Source organism: Heterodontus francisci, chromosome 5 (genome assembly GCF_036365525.1).
Source record: "Heterodontus francisci isolate sHetFra1 chromosome 5, sHetFra1.hap1, whole genome shotgun sequence".
In the NCBI taxonomy this organism is placed as follows: Eukaryota; Metazoa; Chordata; class Chondrichthyes; order Heterodontiformes; family Heterodontidae; genus Heterodontus; species Heterodontus francisci.
This window is the reverse complement of record NC_090375.1, coordinates 43,157,337-43,182,921: the sequence shown is the minus strand read 5'-3', so window position 1 is coordinate 43,182,921 and position 25,585 is coordinate 43,157,337. Positions and strand designations below refer to the sequence as shown.

General features: G+C 43.7%; 1 protein-coding gene across 3 annotated transcripts in view; it reads right to left on the bottom strand.

The window, feature by feature from the left end:
- fam135b (family with sequence similarity 135 member B) overlaps nucleotides 1–25,585 on the bottom strand; it is a 548,259-nt gene that overhangs the window by 32,861 nt on the left and 489,813 nt on the right. For all 3 annotated transcript variants that reach the window (XM_068031369.1, XM_068031370.1, XM_068031371.1), the window contains one exon: nucleotides 1,284–1,435. In XM_068031369.1, the coding sequence (XP_067887470.1) occupies nucleotides 1,284–1,435 (152 nt within the window). The remainder of the gene's footprint in view (nucleotides 1–1,283; nucleotides 1,436–25,585) is intronic.

Genomic DNA, 25,585 nt, shown 5'->3' with positions numbered 1-25,585 from the left:
TCTCAAAGAGATTTGGATTTACTAAAAGTGCGCACTTGAAATATCAGGGGGAACGTCAGTGCATAAATAGAAATCTTTCGTAACTATAATTTGGATGTCTTAGTTTGTCATGAATAACTTATTAGTTGCACATAAATAATGCAAGAGATTACAAATGACATATTTGGGCCAAGCTCTCCAAGCAGCCCACCCCCCCAAACCCTGGAGGTGTCCCCTTGCTGAGCTATCATTTGTTCACCCTCCAGTGTCTCGAACAAATGGCGTTATTGAAAGATGACCTTGGATAGTTACCAAATGGACTAACATCCTAGAAATTGAAAGTTCAAAAGGCACCACAGCAATTTGTAAATGTTGAATTCAATAAATCTGCTAATTTCTGGGCTGGTACCAGAAAAAATGATCATGAGAGCTGCTGGATTGTCATGAAAACCTACATCATTCAGTAATACCCATCAGTGAAGGGTACCCACCGCCCATACTTTAACTGCCCTATATGTAACTCTTGAAGATGAGGATTTAAAATATGATGAGGGACAGGAAGCCCACATAGGTCAATGAGAACAGTGGTAATGGACGAGTGGGAATTAGTGCGAGACTGAATAGAGGATTTGAACAAGTTGAAGTTTATGGGTGGGGGAATGTGAAGCTAAAAAGAGTAGACAAAAGCATGGCTAATTTTTCAGCAGCCGAGGGAGTGAGGTGAGAGAGGTGGGGGACAGTGATGCGGAAGTGAAAGTTAAGCAGCCTTGGTGATGGTAAAAGTGCAGAGTTTGAGCTCAGCTCTGGATTTAACAGGGGGCTAAGGATTTCCACAGTTTGGTTTAGTTTGAGCAAATGGCTGGGAAGGAGGATAAGAACAGTTTATTGTGGAGGCCAGAAATTATGACTTCAGTTGGAAGAAATTTTGACTCATCGGCAGCCTGTGGTCAGACAGGGGACTAGTGGCAAGGTAGAATAAAAACAGAAAGTGATGGAAATACTCAGCAGGTCTGGCAGCATCTGTGGAGAGAGAAGCCCAGAGTTAACATTTCAGGTCTGTGACCTTTCATCAGAACTCTGATGAAAGTTCTGATGAAAGGTCACAGACCTGAAAAGGTAGAGTTGGGAAGACTAAATTTAGCTTCCCCATAAGTAACAGAATCACCACTCTTTTTTCTTTAAAACCAATCAGGTAACATCCTTTAAAGTATCTATCACAATAAACAGGTTTCTGCCAAAATCCATAATTCACCCTGGGTATCTTCCATGTTATGTAACAAACCCTACTTCCTGCAACAACTTACCTGTGCTAACCAGCGTACTGTTATTATAAAGTGTTCCCAGATGTGGTCCAGACAGCGACAGGAAAGTATGCAGCTTGCTGAGGTAACATCGAAATCTTGGCCGCGTCAGTACTGAGCGAATGATGATGTTGCCCAGTGAGTGGCCAATGAAACTGCATGGAAACACAGACAATGAATTAAAATCTTACAGAATACATTGGGTGACAGCTCCACTCTCTACAGTGAAAGATAAATATGCGTTGCCGACATTTAACGCGGAGAATAAGCAATTCCAAGCGATAGGAGACAAATATCAAGGCCAGATGACATTACAAAGCATGACAGCAGAACTGAAAATTATATTGAGAAATCGAGGTGAAAGGCCAAAGTTCATAGTGCAGGGGAAAGATAATGCGTGTTACAGTCTGCATTATCATCTGAAACCTAAAAAAGTGCTACATTTAAAAATTTCTAGCAATGATTTATTGTTACCAACATACACTGTTTAATACCTTTGCTGGAAATCATTAGCATTGTATTTTTTTTTAATTTTGCCCCCAGTTAGCCACTGAGTTCTGAGTGGGATGACTGATATGTAACTTTCCTTTCAGAGATTAAGTGGATGAGGTAATGTTTCTATTCGGGTAAAGTCTATATCAGTGGTATTCAAACTATGTCAGTGGGCCAAACATGGCCCATGAGAATTTGCATTCATCCCACGATACGCAGGCAATTAATTTATATTCATGCTTATGATGGTACATTTCCTCCAAGCACTGGCAAGCATTGGAAAATTGGGCCAGAAGCCTTAGGCAAATGTGCCGTGATTTTCTGACGCTCTTATTCATATCGAGTGCAAGCTTCATCAAATTAAAAGAAATGCAATCAAAGGTCCCTATAGCATGATTTATGACTCTTAGAATTGCAGTTTTCAATGGGTTTAAAGAGAAGTGTGATCGGCTCGGCAGCTCTTAAGACGATAACATCTTTTTGTGGGGATTTTATTGGCGGAATTTTTTGGACACTATTTGTTGCTACAGTTTTTATTTCCATCACATTGAATTGTTTCCTTTCTGTTCCAAAGTCAGCAGAAAGTGGACCATCTATAAAGCATTGACAAGATTTCAGCACAACTGGAGCGAATGCAAATAAAAAAAAGGATATATGAAAAGGAACTCTTCCAATTCTATTTTTCACAAAAAAAACAGGGGCTGAATCACAAAGTATCTAAGTCCATACTGCATACAGACCATGGTGGACTGTATGTCAAATTAATGATGAAGTTTCTCTTGCTCCCGCAATATAGCATCGCATGGCTGTAGTTGCATTCGATGAAAGGTTATGAGAAATTTCCTTACATGAAGATTTGTTGGAGAATGGAATGCTGTGCCACAGGGAATAATTGAAGCAGAAATCTTTTAAGGGAAAATTGGATAGATTTTGGAAGCAGAGGAAGACGTAGGGTTGTGGGGGGAAATCACGGCTGTGGGCTGAGTTTTGGATTGCTCTTGCAAAAAAAAAGCATGTGACACAAATGGCCTTTTCTGTGCTGTAAACTTTGATGGTTCCAAGGCAGATCAACAGGCAGCTGAACTGCATTGATTATGCAACCCTTGAAACATCTAACAATGCTGGGAGGCAATTGTCTCCACAGGCTCTAAGTCAGCAGAGAGACAATTACAGAAATCGACCATATGCTACACCATCTGCAGTGGACCTGGCAGTTCCGTCAATGGCACTGCAGGGCTCAATATTTTTGGCTCCAGCTCATTTCAGCCAAGCACTGCACTGTCAACTAATGTGCTGACAGTCAATGTATCCAACAAGTGAGTGAAACATTAGTTATCATCAAAGCACTTTTGTCACCTTTCTTGATGAAAAGAAGCATGACACTGCTTGCCAATATCACTGCAGTGCAGAAAAACTGATGGCATGCATGTGATCATCTGTCCAGCAGGTTACTGCTCCTTGTTTTGCCAACATGACTGTTTGTCCTGCCTTCTCAACCTCAGTAACTGCATTTTTCCATGGTGAGTGTAGCTGTATTGGTGCTTGCGATCTTCTGTGTGAGACACAGGGGGCTTTGTAGTGTTGTGCTGCTGCTGGTCAGTGTCAATTCCAGCAGCCCACTTTCCAAGCCTTAAATAACAGAAAATGGGCAGATGCTAGCTTCCAGCCACAACTTCAAGCAGAACTCATGTTGTAAGATGCTGCATGCAATGCTTGTGTGTGTGTCTCTCTGTATGGAAATTCTAGCTTTTCAGGGCATTAGGGAAAGGTGAAGCAGCAGAATTCCCCAGGTCTCAACTTCTACCATCCTGCTCCTTTGTTCCCCATCCTATTCATTTCCACCTTGGGGCACATCAACATGCTCCTTTTATCTTTTAAAAATGTTTGAACTTTTAGGGGTTGCATGCTAGCCAGATTTTCTCTATGCCTTATTAGGCTAGCTCTGGGCAGATGGAGAACTTTGGACTGGGAATTCATGTTAACTATTCAAATAAGCTGATGCTGAAAATGATGGGCCGTTAACTCCGTGAGATTTTACGCTAGCTGATAGGCAGACCCAGATGCAGTTAAACAGCAATGGAAAATTATCCCTATTCTGTTTATGTACTGGTTTGTCTTGCTTAGATTTTGTGCTTCTGCAGGTTTGGAAAGGGCTGTTTTAAGTGCCATTACCTCATTTATGTGTAAATAAGAACCAAAGATCTGTTAGTGAGATATATACAAATGAATCTGAACATCGAGAGAAAATTCATGTGCAGCTCATGAAGTTCCATGGTGCTCATCAAGTGGCCCACGAAGACAAACAAATTGGACATTCCTGCTGTCAGGATCTAGGGATAGAATTTACTTAATGGACTAAATGGCCTTTCCTCATTCTACATTATCAAAAATTGCTACATTTCAACAGGGTATGCTCTAATACGAAGCTTAACGTGTCTTCATGTCAATCTTTTTCTTCAAAGGATCTAAAACTTGGATGAACCCTGGTTGATTAGGAAAGAGAAAGGGGAAATTTTAACCCTACCCACCTGATGGAAACTGGAAAATCCACTGATTGACTTACCCACTGATGTCACGCCTGATCCTGCTATTGCTGATTTTTACCAGTAATTCTGGTCAGGCAACTGAGACACTCACCAACAGGCAGTCGGGTCTTTCTTTAAGTATGCAGGCTGAGATCTGATGAATTCTTGGGCACTGGCTGCAATTTTAACTCTGATCTGAGCCACTGTGGTTTTCTGCTAGTGAAAGTCCATCAGAAGAGGATGGGGGTGTGAATTGTCTGTTCCTCAGGCTCTGGCTTCTTGTGCATTCTCCATCCTCCCGCCTCACAACTGGTGGTCCTGCTTTCAACCATCATGACCCTAGGTTTTGAAGTTTCCTCTCTAAACTTCTCCATCTCCCTCCTGTTCATTAAAAGCTCTTTGAAACCCATAATTTTGACCATGTTTTTGGTGATCCCTCATAAACTTTCCTCTGTGACTCAGTGTCCTCGTTTCCTTTGGGCTTTCATGAAGTGCCTCAGGACTGCCAAATGAATGCAAACTGTTGCTGCTCTTCATAAAACAATGTCCATAAATTCTATTAGCATGAATTAGGTAAATACTTGTAAAAGATGATTATTAAAAGTTATGGAATTAATGTAAGTGCCTTTTGTGGCATAAAGCACAGGCACAGACATGAAGGATAACATTTTTGTTCTGTAGCATTCTATGGTTCAATTTAATCCTCAGAACTAATTGCGATGAAAGCTCTTTAGCATTTTTCCATTCCTCTGGCCACAGCAGTCTATGCTCCCTAGTTTTGGCCAACAGCATTTCCATAGCAATGATCAATTTGCATTCTGGATGTTAACTTGCTCACCTGTGAGGATTAGTGAATAATTATGCAGCATTTTCCCCTCAGGAGATTAAATAGGTGGTATGAACTTCATGATGAGTCCCATTATACATAATCACAGAATTGTTAGAGGGCAGAAGGAGGCCAGTCGGCCCATCGCGTCCACGCTGGCTCTCTGAAAGAGCAATTCCATTGCCCGCCTTCTCCCCATAACCCTGCACATCCTTTCTTTTCATATTATTGTCTAATTCCCTTTGAAATGCTTCAATTGAACCTGCCTCCACCACATTCTCAGGCAGTGCATTCCAGACCTTAACCACTCACTACGTGAAAAAGCTTTTCCTCATGTCACTTTTGGTTCTCTGACCAAATACTTTAAATCTGTGCCCTCTCGTTCTCAATCCTTTACACGATTGGGAAGAGTTTCTCTCCACCTACTCTGTCCAGACCCCTCATCCCTGGAACCATTCTCATGAATCTTTTCTGTACTCTCTCCAATGCCCTCACATCTTTCCAAAAGTGCGGTGCCCAGAACTGGAAGCAATACTCCAGCTGAGACCGAACTAGTGTTTTATACAAGTTCAACATGACTTCCTTGCTCTTGTACTCTATGTTCCTATTAATAAAGCCCAGGATACTGTATGCTTTATTAACCAGTCTCTGAACCTGTCCTGCCACCTTCAATGACTTATGCACATATACACCTAGGTAAAGGCCTGCACGGGTCTGCAAATGAGACCCGACCCGAGCCCGACAGAAACCCATCTGACCCCGAGACCGACCCCGAGCCCGACCCGGCCCGAGTCCTTCCATTTTTTGCCGCGCCCGACCGGACCTGACCATCAGTTATTCACTTTGTTACTTACCTGCACAAGCTTAAAATAACTATAACAATACCACCTTTAAAGTCTAAAAAGTACATTAACATTAGAGTCACTTACCTGAGGTTGTGAGAGAGCGTGTCCAATCCGGCCCGACCCAAGCCTGAATGCCGGACCCGGAAGTGGGACCCGACCCAACCCGAACCCTACAAGTCGTTGGGTTCGAGTTGGATAGAAGGCCTTTCCACCTAGGTCCCTCTGCTCCTGTACCTCCTTTAGAAATGTATCCTTTATTCTATATTGTCTCTCTATGTTCTTCCTACCAAAATGAATCATTTCACATTTCTCGGCATTGAACTTCATCTGCCACCTGTCTGCCTATTCCACCAACTTGTCTACGTCCTTTGAAGTTTGACATTATCCTCCTCACAGTTCACAATGCTTCCAAGTTTTGTATCATCTGCAAACTTTGAAATTGTGCCCTGTACACCAAGGTATAATATATCATTAATATATATCAGGAAAAGCAAGGGTCCCAACACTGATCGGAGAGAGGATGAAATGAAATTGCGGAGTAGAACAGCTTTGAGATAAGGTGAGGCGGTGCTTCTGGAGAGAGAGGTCCCGTGTCTGTCCCATTTCCTGCACCTCTACTCTCACCCCTTCCCCTCCCTCCCAGAACCTCGACAGGGTTCCCCTTGTCCTCACTTTCCACCCCACCAGCCGCCAGATCCAAAGGATCATCCTCCGCCACTTCCGTCACATCCAGCGTGATGCCACTACCAAACGCATCTTCCCCTCCCTTCCCCTGTCAGCATTCCGAAGGGATCGTTCCCTCCATGACACCCTCGTCCACTCCTCCATTACCCCTACCACCTCGTCCCCTTCCCACGGCACCTTCCCCTGCAATCGCAGGAGGTGTAATACCTGCCCATTTACTTCCTCTCTCCTCATTATCCAAGGCCTCAAACACTCCTTTCAGGTGAAGCAGCGATTTACATGTACTTCTTTCAATTTAGTATATTGCATTCACAGCTGACAATGTGGTCTCCTCTGCAGTGGGGAGAGCAAACGCAGATTGGGTGACCGCTTTGCGGAATACCTCCGCTCAGTCCGTAAGCATGACCCCGAGCTTCCGGTTGCTGGCCATTTCAACACCACCACACCCCCCACCCCGATCTCATGCTCACATCTCTGTCCTGGGATTGCTTCAGTGTTTCAGCGAACATCAACACAGGCTCGAGGAACACATCTCATTTACCGATTAGGCACGCTACAGCCTGCCGGACTGAACATTGAATTCAATAATGTCAGAGCATGATGGCCCCCCCTTTTATGTTTAGTTATTTTTTCTTTTTTTCTTTGGTTATTTTATTTTAGGTTTTTTTTAGTGTGTTTAGTTTGTTTCTACTCTGCCTGACCACTGTTTGTTCTTTAAAAAAAAAATAATGTTTGTGCTTGGAATGCTTTGTGCTTTAAAGTCTATTTACACCCTCTCTGTACTAACGCTTTGTCTTTCAGCACACCATTAACATACTGCTTGCTTTTGTTCCATGACCTTCTGGTCAGTTATTCTCTGTGACCTTGTCCTATCAACACCTTCTCTTTTGTTATCTCTTGCTCCACCCCCTCCCCCCACCTCCCCCCGCTTAACTTGCTTAAAATCTTTTACATTTCTAATATTTGTCAATTCTGAAGAAGGGTCACTGACCTGAAACATTAACTCTGCTTCTCTCTCCACAGATGCTGCCAGACCTGCTGACTATTTCTAGCATGTCTTGTTTTTATCCTAACACTGATCCCTGGGGAACTCCATTACAAACCTTCCTCCAGCCCAAAAAACATCTATTAACCACTATGTGTTTCCTGTCACTCAACCATTTTCATATCCATGTTGCTACTATCCCTTTTATTCCATGAGCTACAAGTTTACTCACAAGTCTGTTATGTGGCACTGTATCAAATGCCTTTTGAAAGTCCATGTACACCACATTCACAGCATTGCCCTCATCAACCCTCCCTGTTACTTCCTCAAAAAACTCCAGTAAGTTAGTTAAACATGATTTTCCCTTAAAAAATCCATGCTGGCTTTCCTTAATTAACTCGCATTTGTCCATGTGACTATTGATTTTGTCCCGAATTATTTGTTTCTATAAGTTTTCCCACCACCGAAGTTTAACTGACTGGCCTGGAGTTGCTGGGCTTTTCTTTACACCCTTTTTTGAACAAGGGTGTAACGTTTGCAATTCTCCAGTCTAAGGAAGACTGAAACATTATGGCCAGTACTTCTGTGATTTCCACCCTCACTTCCCTCAGTATCCTTGGATGCATCTCATCTGTTCCTGGTTCTTTATCCACTTTAAGTACAGACAGCTTATCTAATACTTCCTCTTTATCAATTTTAAACCCCTCTAGTGTCTGACTTCCCTCTTCTTTCAACATTGCCTGGGTTGCATCTTCTTCCTTGGTAAAGACAGATGCAAAGTATTAATTTAAGTATTAATTTCAGCTATGCCCTCTGCCTCCATGTGTAAGTCCCCTTTTCTGGTCCCTAATTGCCCCACTCCTACTTTTACCACCCTTTTACTATTTATATGCCTACAGAAAACTTTGAGTTTTCCTTTAATGCTAGCTGCCAGTCTCTTTTCATGCTCTCAGTTTGCTTCTCTTATTTGCTTCTTCACTTCTCCTCTGGACCTTCTATATTCGGCCTGGTTCTCAGTAGTATTTTCTACCTGGCATCTGTCATAAGCACACTTTTTCCCCTTTATCTTAATCTCTACCTCTTTTGTCAACCAGGGAATTCTGGATTTGTTTGCCCGACTTTTCCCCTTCGAGGGAACATACCTTGACTGTGCTCGAACTATCTCTTCTTTGAAGATAGCCCATTGTTCATCTACCGGTTTTCTGGCCAGCTTTTGACTCCAATTTATTCACCCCAGCTCCATTCTTACTCATTGAAGTTGGCCTTCCCCCAGTTAATTATTCTTACCCTGGATTTCTCTTTGTCCTTTTCCATAGTCATGGACGAACAGCCAACAAAATCGGAGCTCAGTAATGCCATCGATTCTCTAGCCAGCGGAAAAGTCCCTGGAAAGGACGGCATTACTCCTGAAATAATCAGGTGTGCCAAGCCTCTCAGCACTCCATGAACTGCTTTGCCTGTGCTGGGATGAGGGAGCAGTACCATAGGACATGCACGATGCCAATATCATCACCCTCTATAAGAACAAGGATGACCGTGGTGACTGCAACAACTACCGTGGAATCTCCCTGTGGGAAAAGCCTTCGCTCAAGTCATTTTAAACAGACGCTGAGCGTATCTACCCTGAGGCACAGTGCGGCTTTCGGACAGAGAGATCCACCATTGACATGCTGTTCTCCCTTCGCCAGCGACAGGAGAAATGCCATGAACAACGGATGCCCCTCTATGTTGCCTTCATAGATCTCACCAAAGCCTTTGACCTTGTCAGCAGACGTGGTCTCTTCAGACTACTGGCAAAGATCAGATGTCCACCAAAACTACTAAGCATCATCACCTCATTCCATGACAATATGAAAGGCACAATTCAGCATAACAGTGCCTCATCAGACCCCTTTCCCATCCTGAGTGGTGTGAAACAGGGCTGTGTTCTCGCACCCACACTGTTTGGAATCTTCTTCTCACTGCTGCTCTCACATGCATTCAAATCTCCAGAAGAAGGCATTTTCCTCCACACAAGATCAGATGGCAGGTTGTTCAACCTTGCCCGTCTTAGAGTGAAGACCAAAGTACGGAAAGTCCTTATCAGGGAACCCCTCTTTGCTGACGATGCTGCATAAACATCCCACACGAAAGAGTGTCTGCAGAGACTCATCGACAGGATTGCGGCTGCTTGCAACAAATTTGGCCTAACCAACAGCCTCAAGAAAACGAACATCATGGGGCAGGATGTCAGAAATGCTCCATCCATCAATATCAGCGACTACGCTCTGGAAGTGGTTCAAGAGTTCACCTACCTAGGCTCAACTATCACCAGTAACCTGTCTCTCGATGCATAAATCAACAAGCGCATGGGAAAGGCGTCTGCTGCTATGTCCAGACTGGCCAAGAGGATGTGGGAAAATGGCGCACTGACACGGAACACAAAAGTCCGAGTGTTTCAAGCCTGTGTCCTCAATACCTTGCTCTACGGCAGCGAGGCCTGGACAACGTATGTCAGCCAAGAGCGACGTCTCAACACATTCCATCTTCGCTGTCTCCGGAGAATCCTTGGCATCAGGTGGTGGGGCTGCATCTCCAATGCAGAAGTCCTCGAGGCAGCCAACATCGGCAGCTTGTATGCCCTACTGAGCCATAGGCGCTTGAGATGGCTTGGCCATGTGAGCCACATGGAAGATGGCAGGATCCCCAAGGACGTATTGCACAGCGAGCTCGTCACTGATATCATACTTACTGGCCGTCCATGTCTCCGCTTTAAAGATGTTTGCAAACGTGACATGAAGTCTTTTGACATTGACCACAAGTCATGGGAGCCAGTTGCCAGATTGCCAGATCTGGCGGACAGCTAGCTATAAAGGCAGGGCTGAAGAGAGGCAAGTTGAAGAGACTCGACAGGAAAAGAGACAGCACTGTAAGGAGAGAGCCAACTGTGTAACAGCCCCGGCAACCAACTTCACCTTCAGCACCTGTGGAAGAGTCTGTCACTCTAAAATTGGCCTTTATAGCCTCTCCAGGCGCTGCTCCACAAACCACTAACCACCTCCAGGCGATCACACATTGTCTCTCCAGACAAGGAGGCCAAAGAAGCAGGAGAAAGATAATTTTTGCACCTCTCTGTAATTCCCTTGCAAATTTGTTCCTCCATGTTCTTCCCACTAGTTGGTGGCCTACAGACAACACCGAGCAATGTAACCACACCTTTTTTGTTCCTTAGCTCTTGTCAAATTGATTTTGTCCTTGACCCCTCTGGGACATCCTTTTTCTCCAGCACCGCAATGCTCTCCTTCATCAATACCGCCACCCCTCCTGCTTTTTTCCCTTTCCTATCTTTCCTGAACACCTTGTATCCAGGAATATTTAACACCCAGTCCTGTCTTATAATCTATAAAGGATGCAAACTTGATGGATTGCAAGAACATGAGAATTTTCTGGAATAGGAAAGACTATTAAGGTCAACAAGCCAGGACAATTTTGATACCTCTCAACCTCAATTAATCACCTTCACCCTACCCCCACCCCATTGATCCATTCTCACTTTAGAAATATAGTTAATTGCCTTTGGAACCCATTCATAATGTTTGCTTCAATGATTTTCCCTGATAACTTATTCCACAGCTCTATTATGCTTAGAGTAAAAAAGTTCCACCTGACTGCCCTTCTTTCTCATTTTGAATTTGTTTCCTTGATACTTGGATCCTTGCCATTCATAATCTCGAAAAGTTCGATTAGGTCATGTCAGGATCTATTTTCCAATGAAAATAAGCCTTGGTAGCTTCTGCTAATTGTGTTTAATCATGTGTAGGGTGTTAATTAGGGTCATATTTGAGTATATATAAGGAGACACTTACTGAAACTGGATGAAGGTTTGAGTGAGGAGCTGCATGTTTGTAATTTTTTAACTTTGTAAAATAAATGCAAGACTGAGTAAAGATTGGCTCCAGTATAATTCTTCAACAACAAGCTTTCTGGAATATCACAGCCTCTTCTTGTTATCTTAATTTTTTTTATCTTAGAAGTTACTGTAAACGTACCCTATACTCAATCAATCATGGGAGAGGGAAGAAATGATCAATCATAAAAACATAAGAAATAGGAGCAGGAATAGACCATACAGCCCCTTGAGCCTGCTCCACCATTCAATGCATCTTCTGCCTCAGCTCCACTTTCCTGCCCACTCCCATATCCCTTGATTCCCTGAGACACCAAAAATTGGTCTATCCCAGACTTAAATACACTGAACACTGAAGCTTTTACAATCCTCGGGCTAGAGAATCCCAAGAATTCACAACCCTTGAGTAAAGAAGGTTGTCTTCATCTCAGTCCTAAATGACCGACCCCTTATCCTGAAACTGTCCCCTTGTGTTCTAAGTTCCCCAGCCAGGGGAAACAACCTCTTGGTGTCCCCTCAGAATCCTGTATGTTTCAATGAGATCACCTTTCATGCTTCTAAACTCCAGGCCCAAATTACTTAACCTCTCATCATAGGACCCAATCGCATTAATCTTGTTGTACTGCCTCCAGTGGAAGTATATCCTCACATATGGGGACCAAAACTGCACATAGTACTCCAGATGAAGTCTCGCCAAAGCCCTGTACAATTGTAGCAAGAGTGCCTTATTCTTGTACTCCAATCTCCTTGCAAGAAAGACCAACATGCTATTTGTCTTACTAATTGCTTGCTGTACCTGCATGTTAACTTTCTGTGCTTCTTGTACAAGTACACCTAATTCCCTCTGAACATCAACATTTAGAAATTTCATGCCTTCTAAAAATATTCTGCTTTTCTGTTGTTATTACCAAAGTGAGTAACCTCACATTTCCCCACATTATATTCCATCTGCCACCTTGTTGCCCATTCAATAAACCTGTCTATAATTCTTTGCAGCCTCTTTGTATCCTCCTCACGGTTTACATTCCCACCTTGATTTTCATCATCAGCAAACTTAGAGACATTAATCTCTGTCTTTTTGTCTAATTCATTAATATAGATTGCATAGAGCTGAGGCCCCACCACCAATCCTTGCTACACTGCACTAGTTACAGCCTGCCAACTTGAAAAAATCCCATTTATCCATACTCTCTGCCGTTAACCAATCTAATATATTACCCCCAACTCTATCCTTACTTTGCCTCTTTGGTCCAGTCCTGCCCCTTCTCTTGGAGGACTTTCTACGTACTGGCTCAAAAAAGCTCTCCTGAATGCATTTTAAGATTTCCGCCCCCTTTAAGCCTTTTACACTAAGACTATCCCAGTTGATATTAGGGAAGTTGAAATCCCCTACTATTATTACCCTATTATTTTTACACCTCTCTGAGATTTGCCCACATATCTACTCCTCTATCTCTCCCTGACTGTTTGGGGGCCTCTAGTACACTCCCAGTTAAGTGATTGCCCCCTTTTTGTTTCTACCCATATGGCCTCATTTGAGGAACCTTCTAAGATATCATCCCTCCTTACTGCAGTAATTGACTTCTTGATCAACAGTGCAATACCACCTCTTCTTTTATCCCTTCCCCTATCACGCCTGAAGATTCTATACCCTGGAATATTGAGCTGCCAATCCCTCAACCATGTCTCGGTGATAGCAATAATATCATAATCCCATGTGCTAATCAATGCCCTCAATTCATCTGCCTTAGTAAGACTCCTTGCATTAAAATAGATACAATCCAGCCTTGCATTTTTCACTTGTGCCTTAACAGGTCGATATTTGCTCTGCCTTCCAGACTCACTCAGTTTCTCTTCTATATTTGACTGTGCATCACCCCTTATTGTACCTCCACTTTGTATCCCATCCCCCTGCCAAATTAGTTTAAACCGCACCCCCCCAACAGCACTAGCAAAACTCCCAGCAAGGATGTTGGTCCCGTTCCAGTTCAGGTGCAACCCGTCCAACTTGTACAGATCCCACCTTTGCCAGAAACAGTCCCAGTGATCCAGGAAACTAAAGTCCTCCCTCCTGCACCATATCCTCAGCCATGTATTCATCTGCTCTATCCTCCTATTCCTATACTCACTAGCATGTGACACTGGGAGTAGTCCAGAGATTACAACCTTTGAGAGCCTGCTTTTTAATCTGCTACCTAGCTCCCTAAATTCTTGTTGCAGGACCTCATCCCTCTTTCTACCTATGTCGTTGGTACCAATGTGTACCACGACCTCAAATTGCTGCCCCTCCCCCTTCAGAAAGTCCTGCAGCCGCTCCATGACATCCTTGACCCTAGCATCAGGGAAGCAACATACCATCTTGGAATCAAGTTTGCGGCTACAGAAATGCCTATCTGTACCCCTTATGATAGAATCCCCTGTCACTATAGCTCTCCCACTCCTTTCCCTCCCTTCCTGTGCAGCTGAGCCACCTGTGGTGCCACAGACACCTCTTGCTGCATTCCCTGAGAAGCTTTCAATTCTAGATTTTAATTAATTGACTTTAAATTCCACCAGCTGCTGAGGTGGGATTTGAACCCATATCCCCAATGCATTAGCTCAGACCTCTAGATTAAAAAGGCGAGTAACCAAAATCAATGTTCCGAAGAAGGGTCACTGACCCGAAACGTTAACTCTGCTTCTCTTTCCACATATGCTGCCAGACCTGCTGAGTGATTCCAGCATTTCTTGTTTTTATTTCAGATTTCCAGCATCCGCAGTATTTTGCTTTTATTCCTCTAGATTACTAGTCCAGTAACAATACCATTATGCCACCATCTCCTGAATACCTTAAGTATCTCACTCTTTTACTGTTTATTTTTGGTATGTAATTTGTGTCTTCTACTGTGAAGATAGACACAAAATATTTGTTCAATGTTTCTGCCATTTCCTCCTTCCCTATGATAATTTCTCCTCTCTTTGCCTCTCAGGGACCAACATTGATTTTGGTTACTCACCTTTTTATACAATTTGTTGTTTGGCAACAAATGCTGGCCTTGCCAGCAATGCTCACATCACATGAAAGAATTAAAACAAAACCTCTTACATTCTGTTTTTATATTCCTGGCTCGTTTATTCTCATATTCTATTTTTTCAATTTTTATGATTTTTTTCATTGTCCTTTGCTGGTTTCTAAACACTCCCGATCCTTATTACTATTCTTTGCAACATTATAAGCCTCTTCCTTTAATCTAATACTATCCTTAACTTCCCTGGTAAGCCACGGATGGTTCTTTATTGCTAAGTTTTGTTTTTTTGTTTTTAATGGAATGTAATGGAAGGTATTTTTGTTGAATATTATGAATTGTTTCAATCAGTTTATTTTATTTTGTGCCAATTTTCTTTCTCCTAAATATGCTGATTCACAGGTCTATGGCTACAGACAACTTTGCAGTAGAGTCGGCATTCTGATTAAGTGCATTTTAGCCAGATCTTGCTGGACGATAACAAGTGTCATCGGCTTAACTCTCTTCTGCCAAAACCACCCACTAGATCTGGATCGTCCTGGTGAGCAAAGTTAGAACCACAGAACCACAGAAAAGTTACGGCACAGAAAGAGGCCATTCAGCCCATCATGTCTGCGCTGGCTGAAAAATACTAGCCGCCCAGTCTAATCCCACCTTCCAGCACCTGGTCCGTAGCCTTGTAGGTTACAGCACTTCAGGTGCAGGTCCCGGTACCTTTGAAATGAGTTGAGGGTTTCTGCCTTTTCCACTGAAACGGGCAGTTAATTCCAGACACCCACCACCCTCTGAATGAAAGAGTTTTTCCTATGTCCCTCTAATCCTTCTGCCAATCACCTTAAATCTGTGCTCTTTGGTAACTGACGTCTCTGCTAGGGGAAACAGGTTCTTCCTGTCTACTCTATCTAGGATCCTCATAATTTTGTATACCTCAATTAAGACACCCCACAGCCTCTGCTATTCTAAGGAAAACAACCCTAGCCTATCCAAAAATAAAAACAAGAAATGCTGGAAATACTCAGCAGGTCTGGCAGCATCTGTGGAGACAGAAGCAGAGTTAACATTTCCGGGTCAGTGACCCTTCTTCAGAACTGCCTATCCAGTTTTTCCTCACAGCTGCAATTTTCAAGCCCTGGCAACATTCTTCTAAATCTCCTCTGTATTTTCTCCATAGCTATTATGTCCTTCCTGTAATATGGTGACGGGAACTGTAGGCAATACTCCAGCTGTGACCTAAACAGCATTTTATACAGTTGCAGCATTACATCCATGTTTTTGTATTCTATACCTCAGTCAATAAAGGAAAGCATTCCATATGCCTCCTTTACCACTGTATCTCCCAGTCCTGCCATCTTCAGAGACCTGTCGACATGCATTCCAACGTCTCTCACTTCCTCTATCCCTCTCAATATTCTCCTGTTTATTGTGTATTCCCTTGCTTTGTTTGCCCTCCCTAACTGCATTACCTCACAGTTCTCTGAATTGAATTCCATTTGCCACATTTCAGCCCACTCAACCAAACCATTGATATCATTCTGGAGTCCACAGCTATCCTCTTCAATATCAACGGCTAATTTTTGTGTCATCAGCAAATTTCCCAATCATGCCTCCCACATTTAAGTGCAAATCATTAATATATACCACAAACAGGAAGGGACCCAACACTGAGCCCTGTGGAACGCCACTGGAAATCGCCTTCCATTCGGAAAAACATCCATTACCCTTTTGTTTTAAAATTACCCTTTGTTTCCTGTGCCAGTTTTGTATCCAACTCACCCTGTATCCCATGGGCTTTTATTTTTCTGACCAGTCTGCCATGTGGAACCTTGTCAAATGCCTTACTAAAATCCATGTAAATAACATCCACTGCACTACCCCTATCAATCCTCCTTGTTACTTCCTCAAAATATTCAATTATTTAGTAAGACATGACCTTCCTTTAACCAATCCATGCTGACTATCCCTGATTAATCCGTGCCTTTCTAAGTGGCAGTTTATCCTGTCCCTCAGAATAGATTCTAATAATTTGCGCACCACTGAGGTCAGACTGACCAGCCTATAATTATTTGGTCTATCCCTCACACCCTTTTTAAACAATGGTACAACGTTGGCAGACCTCCAAAAAGTTATTGCCTAACTTCTTTTATTAACTAACAAGCACCTAATACCCTTCTCCCCTGTTGCTTCTACCTTCAACTCCAAAAAATACAAGGAGTTCAGGGACTTCCTTGTCAATAAAACTGAGACCATTCATTCAGCTGATGGTGCTATTTCCCTTATCCTTGTGCAGCAAGCCAACCTTGGCTCCATTCACCGTTTCACTGAAGCTGCGTATTTCTCTGTTTCGCCTGATGCCCACTCATCGAGTTCATGAGACCGACCTCCTGCTCCATTGACCCCATTACCCATTACAAAACTCCTGTTATTGTAATTGGTCCTTCTCCTCAGGTCCCCATCCCCTTTAAAATCCATGTTTAGGGCGGCACAGTGGTTAGCATTGCAGCCTCACAGCTCCTGTGACCTGGGTTCGATTCCGGGTACTGCCTGTGCGGAGTTTGCAAGTTCTCCCTGTGACCACGTGGGTTTTCGCCGGGTGCTCCAGTTTCCTCCCACAGCCAAAGACTTGCAGGTTGATAGGTAAATTGGCCATTGTAAATTGCTCCTAGTGTAGGTAGGGGAATTGAGGGGATGTGGTAGGAATATGGGATTAATGTAGGACTAGTATAAATGGGTGGTTGATGGTCGGCACAGACTCGGTGGGCCGAAGGGCCTGTTTCAGTGCTGTATCTCTAAATAAATAAATAAAACTGGCAGTATCATTATCACCTATTCTTGACCCCGCTGTTCATGCAAACTACTGCCCCATCAATAACCTCCCTTTCCTCTCCATATCCTTGACCACATTGTCACCTCCCAAATCCATATCAATCTTTCACTTAGCTGCATGTTTGAATCTCTCCCCTCAGGTTTCTGTACTTGTCTTGGGACCAAAATGGCCTTAAGCAAAATTGTTGATGACATCATCTATGATATGACCATACTGCATTACCTTTCCTTTTCCTTTCTGCATTTTATGACACAGTCAACCACAACATTGTCCTTCAATGCCTTTCAGCTCAGTGAGACCATTCTTGCTTGTTTCCATTCTTACCTATTCAATTGTAGACAAAACATTTCCAGCAAAGGCTTAGCTTCCAGTCCCCACACTATTAACTATAGAGACCCTAATGATCCATCCTTGGCCCCCTGTGTTCTTGCTCATTATAAGCTGCCCCTTGGAACCATCTTCCACAGACACGGGGGTCAGCTGTCATGTGGATGCTGATGACACTCAGCTCTGCCTCTTCACGCTTCTCTCACCCCATCCACTGCCCCTGTGTTGTCAACCTACTGGTTTGATATCCAGTAACTGAGCAGTCAAGAATGAATTTCTGTAGAAAGAAGGTTAAATATAACAGATTTAGAACAGAGGGCAGGGGAAACGTCTTGTTACAGAGAGTGGCGAGGATGTGGAATTCATTTTAGTGAATGTTAGTGAATGAGGAAGGAACTATGTTAACATTCAAGATACATTGGGTAGGTTAGTGAAGGAACAGGAATTGAAGGGATATGGGAACAGGGCTAAAACTGTGATTGAAACTAATCTGTTTGCATGGCGGGTAAACACAGACATGGACTGATTAGGCCAAATGTCCTGTTTCCAAGCTGTAACATTAAAGACCTGGATTTTGCGCTCAACAGCAAAGCTTGCCGCAGAATGCACAGAGAAATACGAATTTATCCGGTCCGTTGGAGGCAAGGAGGAGTGCACTGTTTTTTCCAGTTCCACTTCTCCACAGGTCACAACATATATTTAAATGTTTACCTAGTTACCGATACGATCAATCAGAGTTTCTATTTTTATCCTCGAATAAAATACACCAACAAGCTTTCTTTAATAGACAATAAAATTATTAGTTCAGAATAAAACAAGAGATAACCAGTAACGAAGAAAAGCATTAACACAGAGATTGAAATATGAAAGTTCCCTTTTTACCTTAACCACTCTCACACATACACAAACACACCAGAAAATAGAGATTTTCTCTTTAGAGCTCTGTTACAGATTTAGGATGGTGTGTGGCTTGGAGGGGAAGTTGCAGGTGTTCCCCTGGATCTGCTGCCCTTGTCTACTAGGTGGTAGAGGCCATGGGTTTGGAAGGTGCTGTTGAAGGAGCCTTGGTGAGTTGCTGCAGTGCATTTTGTAGATGGTACACACTGCTGCCACTGTGTGTCAGTGGTGGACGGAGTGAATATTGAAGATGGTGGATGGGGTGCCAATTAAGCGGACTGCTTTGTCCTGGATGGTGTCGAGCTTCATGAGTGTTGTTGGAGCTGCACCCATCCAGGCAAGTGGAGAGTATTCCATCACACTCCTGACTTGTGCCTTGTAGATGGTGGACAGGCACTGGGGAGTCAGGGGGTGAATTACTCGCCACAGAATTCCTAGCCTCTGACCTGCTCTTGTAGTCGCAGCATTTATGTGGCTGGTCCAGTTCAGTTCCTGGTCAATGGTGACCCCACAGGATGTTCATAGTTGGGGATTCAGCGATGGTAATGCCATTGAAATTCAAGGGGAGATGGTTAGATTCTCTGTTGTTTGTGATGCTCATTGCCTGGCACTTGCATGACACAAATGTTACCTGCCACTTATCAGCCCAAGCCCGGATGTTGCCCAGGTCTTGCTGCATATGGACAAGGGCTGCTTCAGTATCTGAGAAGTCGCAAATGGTGCTGAACATTGCACAATTATCAGTGAACATCCCCACTTCTGACTTTACGATGGAGGGAAGGTCAGTTGAAGGTGGTTGGGCCTGGGACACGACCATAAGGAACTCCTGCAGTAATGTCCTGGGACTTAGATGGCTGACCTCCAACAACCACAATCATCTTCCTTTGTGCTAGGTATGACTCCAAGCAACAGAGAGTTTTCCCCCTGATTTCCATTGAATCCAGTTTTGCTAGGGCTCCTTGATGCCATACTCAGTCAAAGGCTTCCTTGATGTCAAGGGCAGTCACTCTCACCTGACCTCTGGTTTTCAGCTCTTTTGTCCAGGTTTGAACCAAGGCTGTAATGAGTCAGGAGCTGACTGGTCCTGGTGGAACCCAAACTCAGCATCAGACAGCAGGTTATTGCTGAGCAATTGCTGCTTTATAGCACTGTTGACAACCCCTTCAATCACTTTGTTGATGATCGGAAGTAGACTGATAGGGCAGTAATTGGCTAGGTTGGATTTGTCCTGGTTTTTGTGCACAGGACATACCTGGGCAATTTTTCACATTTATTTATTTTTATTTATTTATTTAGAGATCAGCACTGAAACAGGCCCTTCGGCCCACCTAGTCTCTGCCGACCATCAACTACCCATTTATACTAATCCTACATTAATCCCATTACCCTCTCACATCCTCACCTTCTCTCAATTCCCCTACCACCTACCTATACTAGGGGCAATTTATAATGGCCAATTTACCAATCAACCTGCAAGTCTTTGGCTGTGGGAGGAAACCGGAGCACCCGGCGAAAACCCACGCGGTCACAGGGAGTACTTGCAAACTCCGCACAGGCAGTACCCAGAATCGGATCCGGGTCGCTGGAGCTGTGAGGCTACGGTGCTAACCACTGCGCCACTGTGGTAGATGCCAGTGTTGTAGCTGTACTGGAACATCTTGGCTAGGGGCGCAGCTAGTTCTGGAGCACAGGTCTTCAGTACTATTGCTGGAATGTTGGCAGGGCCCATAGCCTTTGCAGTATCCAGTGTCTTCTGTTGTTTCTTGATATCATGTGGAGTGAATCGGATTGGCTGAAGACTAGCATCTGTGATGCTGGGGACCTCGGGAAGAGGCCGAGATGGATCACCCACTTGTCTTATGCAGCCTTGGAGGAATTTTCCAGATATTTTCCCAAAATTAGTCAAAGGTTTTATTTTTATTCTCCATGGAGTTAGCATTACTGGCAGTCGGAGGGAGTGATGCACTACTTTGCACTGGTCAACAAGTAGAGCGAGCATGAACTGATCTTTTGTAGCCCCATTTTTCATATGTTCATATGATAGAAATTTGCAATCAAACCATGGAATGTTGAAAATAAACAGCTTTGGAAAGAGAGTTCATATTTCAAGTGGCCACAGGACCTTTCACCAGTTCATTACCTTTGTTTCTCTTTCAGATGCTGACTGTGCATTTCTGTTCTTTTTATTTCTGAAGTTTGATCTGTGTGAGCAATTGTCTCTGTATATTTCAAAGAACTTTCATAAGAGCCTGAAGTTTTTCTTTTACGAATCTTCTTTGTTTACTTTCAACACAGGCTGAGGTAGCAAGGCCAAGGAATTTCAAATGATCTAAAGATGTTTGACAAGCTCAGAGTCGAATAGATTATCCTGTAGCTTTTAGTACAGGTTTTTATGGGTTTCTGCACTTTAAAGGAATACTCCGGGGAACTGCTCCAAGTCTGGCAGTCAACCTTGGCTACGATCATGAATTTTTAAAAAAGCTTGAATGGCTGACTTTGTTCTGATGATAATCGAACTTTTTCTATCTCCCTACATGAACCACAATTCAATAGACAGAACACCATTTTTAAGTTGTTCTCATGATTTCTTTTTCTTGTATATTGCTGTCCTCTTTCCTGTTACTGCAGAACTTATTCTCTGCATTGTGGGGGGTCACAAAACATGGATGAGGAGGCTATTTGACCTATACTTGCTTATCCAGGCAGAAAGAACCTATGGTTTCCCCCTACCATTCAGACTTGCTTCTTAAATGGTTTTGTGGTATTCACCTCCACAACCCTGCCCAGAATTTTATCTCATGCTTTCTGTGTCAAGAACTTCCTGACAAGAGTGTAAAATTCACCTTCTGCATGTTTGAATCTGTACTGTTATCATACTGCCATGGCTTAGTTTGAAGCAGTAATCCAGATTTCAAAAACGCACCAGGAGATTGGAAGCCAGAAATAAAGGAGCAGGAAAATGCCAGATATTCAAAACAGCATGCCAAGAGATCACAGCCAGAGATAAATGAGAGGGAGCAGACCGGAGATTCAAAAAGTGCGCCAGGAGAGCGGAGGCCGGAGATAAAAGAGCAGGAGCAGACTAAATTAAACACAGGAAAAATAAAAAAACCGACATCAAGTAACATCAAAATTAACAGACAGAACAGCAACAGAACCAAAGGGATGTAAGGCAAGTATATAGATTATGTATCTATATACCATTTTTTGTGTGTTTAGTATTTTTAGCAACAGATTGATTAGTTCAAGAATTGGAAAGACCAGATGTGAGGGAACATAAGCATCAGGGAAAGTGGTGCAAAATAACAAAATGCATAAGGGAAGGAGCTAATTGGTGAGTGACTGGTGAGTGTTTTTGTTTTGTCCAGATCAGGGACACGTCTTGTATATTTCTGGTAAGTTTAGTTTTTAGTTTAATAAATAGAGGCATGGCAGGGCACCTCAGTCACCGTCGAAAGCACATCCTGGGCCATGTGCGGCACTTGCGGAGGCTTATTGTGCTCTGGACAATCACACAGACAGGAAGTGTCGTCAGCTGGAGGAGACCGAGTTCCAGTTTGCTGAGCTTGAGCAACAGCTGGTGTCACTGCAGCGCATCGACGAGCCTGAGAGATGTGGATAGCATGTACATAAGAATGTACAGGCGGAAAGAAAATGGGTGGCCATCAGGCAGACAAGCAAGACCAGGCAGGTTATGTAGGAGTCCCCTGAGTGCACCTTGTTCTGTAACTAGTATTCAGTTTTGAAAAGCGGTGAGGGTGATGTTTCCCCTGGGGAGCACAGCCACAGCCAACTCCACGGCATGATGGGCGGCTCAGTTGTATGAGGTGGGGGAGAAGAAAGGTCAGAAAAGCAATTTTTTAAAAATTTGTCCTTGGGATGTGAGCATCACTGCAAGGCCAGCATTTATTGCCAATGCCAAATTGCCCTCAAGAAGGTAGTGGTGAGCAACCTTCTTGAATCACTGCAGTGGTATAGTGGTGATGTCGCTGGACTCGTAACCCAGAAACCCAGGCTACTGCTATGGGAACATGGGTTTGAATCCCACCATGGCAGATGGTAAAATTAAATTCAATCAATCTGGGAATTAAAAAGTTCGTCTGATGGTGACCATGAAACCATTGTCAATTGTCATAAAAATCTATTTGGTTCACTAAAGCCCTTTAGGGAAGAAAAATCTGCTGTCGTTACCTGATTGGGCCTACATGTGACTCCCGACCCACAGAAATGTGATTGACTCTTAAAATACCCTCTGAATTGGTCTACCAAGTTACTCAGCTGAAGGCCAATTAGGGATGGGCAAGAAATGCTAGCTAGCAATGCCCACAAACCAATAAAAAAAAAGTTCATGTGGTGCAGGTATACCCACGATGCTGTTAGGGAAGGAGTTCCAGGATTTTGACCCAGTGAGAGTGAAGGAATGGCAATATAGGTCAAAGCCAGGATGTTGTGTGGCTTGGAAGGGAACTTGCAGATGGTGGTGTTCCCATGCAGCTACTGCCCTTGGCCTTGGAGGTGGTAGAGGTCGTGGGCTTGGAAGTTGCTGTTGAAGGCACCTTGGTGAGTTGCTGCAGTGCATCTTGTAGATGATACGCATTGTTGTCACTGTGCATGGTGGTGAAGGGAGTGAATATTTAAGGTGGTGGATGGGGTGCCAATCAAGAAAGCTGCTTTGTCTTAGATGATGTTGAGCTTTGTGAGTGTTGTTGGAGCTGCACTCATCCAGGCAAGTGGACAGTATTGCATCACACTCCTGACTTGTGCGTTGTAAATGACGGAGAGGCTTTGGGGAATCAGGGGGTGAGTTACTTGCCGCAGAATTCCCAACCTCTGACCTGCTCTTGAAGCCAAGTATTTATATGGCTGGTCCAGTTCAGTTTCTGGATTATGGTAACCCCTGTTGATGGTGGGGGATTCAGCGATGGTAATATTGTTGAATGTCAAGGGGAGATGGTCATTGCCTGGCACTTGTGTGGCTTGAATATTACTTTCCACTTATCAGCCTAAGCCTGAATGTTGATAGGGAATTCAATAGTTAGGGGAACTAACAGGCGTTTCTGTGGACGAGACTCCAGGTTGGTACGTTGCCTCCCTGATGCCTATGTCAAAGGTGTCACTGATGGATTGGGAAATATTCTGAAAGTGGAGGGGGAACAACCAGAGGTCGTGGTCCATATCAGTGCCAATGACATCGGTAGAAAGAGGGATGAGGTCTTGAAGGCAGATTTTACAGAAGTAGAAAAAAATTAAGTAGGGCCCCAAGGTGGAAATCTTTGAATTACTTCTGGTGCTACACTTTCACGAGTGCAGAAATAGGAGAACAGTGTGGCTGTGGGACCAGTTCTGGGATGGTGGGGCTTGTACAAGCTGAATGGGTTGCACTTCAACAGAATGGAGACCAATGTCGTCATGGGGAGGTTTGCTAGGAGAGGGTTGGAGAGGTTTTAAACTAGTTTGGCAGAGGTATGGGAATTTGAGGATAAATTCAGAAGGGAGAGAAGCAAAGCTGAAAATGGAAGGCAGAAAATTGTGAGTGAGTGTGAAAAGCAGAGGAAACAAAGGCTAGAAAAAAGACAACAAAGTAGTTTGGCAGTGCTTAGCGATGTATACTTCAATGCAAGGAGTCTAGTGAATAAGGCAAATGAGCTGAAGGCTTGAGGCTTGATTTTTAGGCCCTACTGGGTCTAAGATTAGAGGCTGGTGGGTGCTAACAATAGCACCACTAGCCAATGAGCCAGTTCTGAAGTTCCATTCCATTCCTGGGCCATTTTTGCAGAGGTGGGATGGGGATGGGAGGGTGGGATGGGGATGGGAGGGCAGCAGGGATACCCAGCCGCACGTGGCAGGTAGCTGACACAGCTCATTAACGGTCATTTAAGGCCAAGTAAAGGAGGCTGACTAGGATTTTCAACTCGGCTTCCAGGTCCCCACAGATGGCAAGGTTTAACTGCTTGGTGGCAGTCTCATGGCGGCAGACTGGAGGAGCCACGGCTCCAAGCAGGCCTAGAGGCCCTCCCTGCCTATCTGGGTGTTGCAGTAGCCATAGGCTTCCCTGTAGAGGGGTTCTCTCCATGCTCCACTCCCTATAGTGGTAGTCTGCCTTAAAAGTAAATTTTTAATTTAAATTTAAAAAATGAAGGAGAAAGGAGCTTCCTTTAAAAAAGCCCTCTCCTTTACTTATCTTCTACTGCAGCCTGCTGCTCCTTCCGAGCTGGATGCCCTCTGATTGGCCCTCCAGTTTTGAGAGCCCGCTGACCATTCTTAAATGGACAGTGAGCCCGCCCTCTGGCTATTAATTGTCTGCCCGAAGAAAATCCCAATGAGTAACTGTTTCCACACAGTGCGCGTTTCTGACCCATATTTAAGCCTGACGGCGGAGTTCAGAAGCCGGCAGAGAAAATCCTGGCCTTGGGAGCATGGTATCAAAGCCATGTTTCAGAACTATCTATAAGAAGGGCAGGAATGGCAGCTCAACATTCTTAGTCAAAGGGCTTTCAGATGAAATAGAGAGGGGGATGAAAAAGGAGGTTGGGTCACAATCTGGTTAAAGAAACAATCACAGCTGTGAGGAGGGAATGGTATGCCAGAAGAATTATCAAATGAGGCCATATGGGTTGAACTGAAGAACAATAAAAGGGCAATTACCCTACTGGGTGTGTACTATATACCTCCAAATAATCAGAGGGAGATAGAAGAGAAAGTATGTAGGCAAATCTCTGCAAAGTGCAAAAACAATAAGGCAGTAATAATAGATGATTTCAACTACCCTAATATTGACTGGGATAGAATCAATATGGAAAGTGTAGAGGGAGCGGAATTCTTAAAATGTGTTCAGGAGAACTTCTCAAGCCAGTACGTAACAAGCCCAACAAGAGAATAGCAATTCTATACTTAACTTTTGGAAATTAAGTGCACGGGGCATCAAAGGGGAGCATTTTGATGGTGATGATCATAATTCAGTTAAATCTAACATAGTTATGGAAAAGGACAAAGATAGATCAGGAGTAAA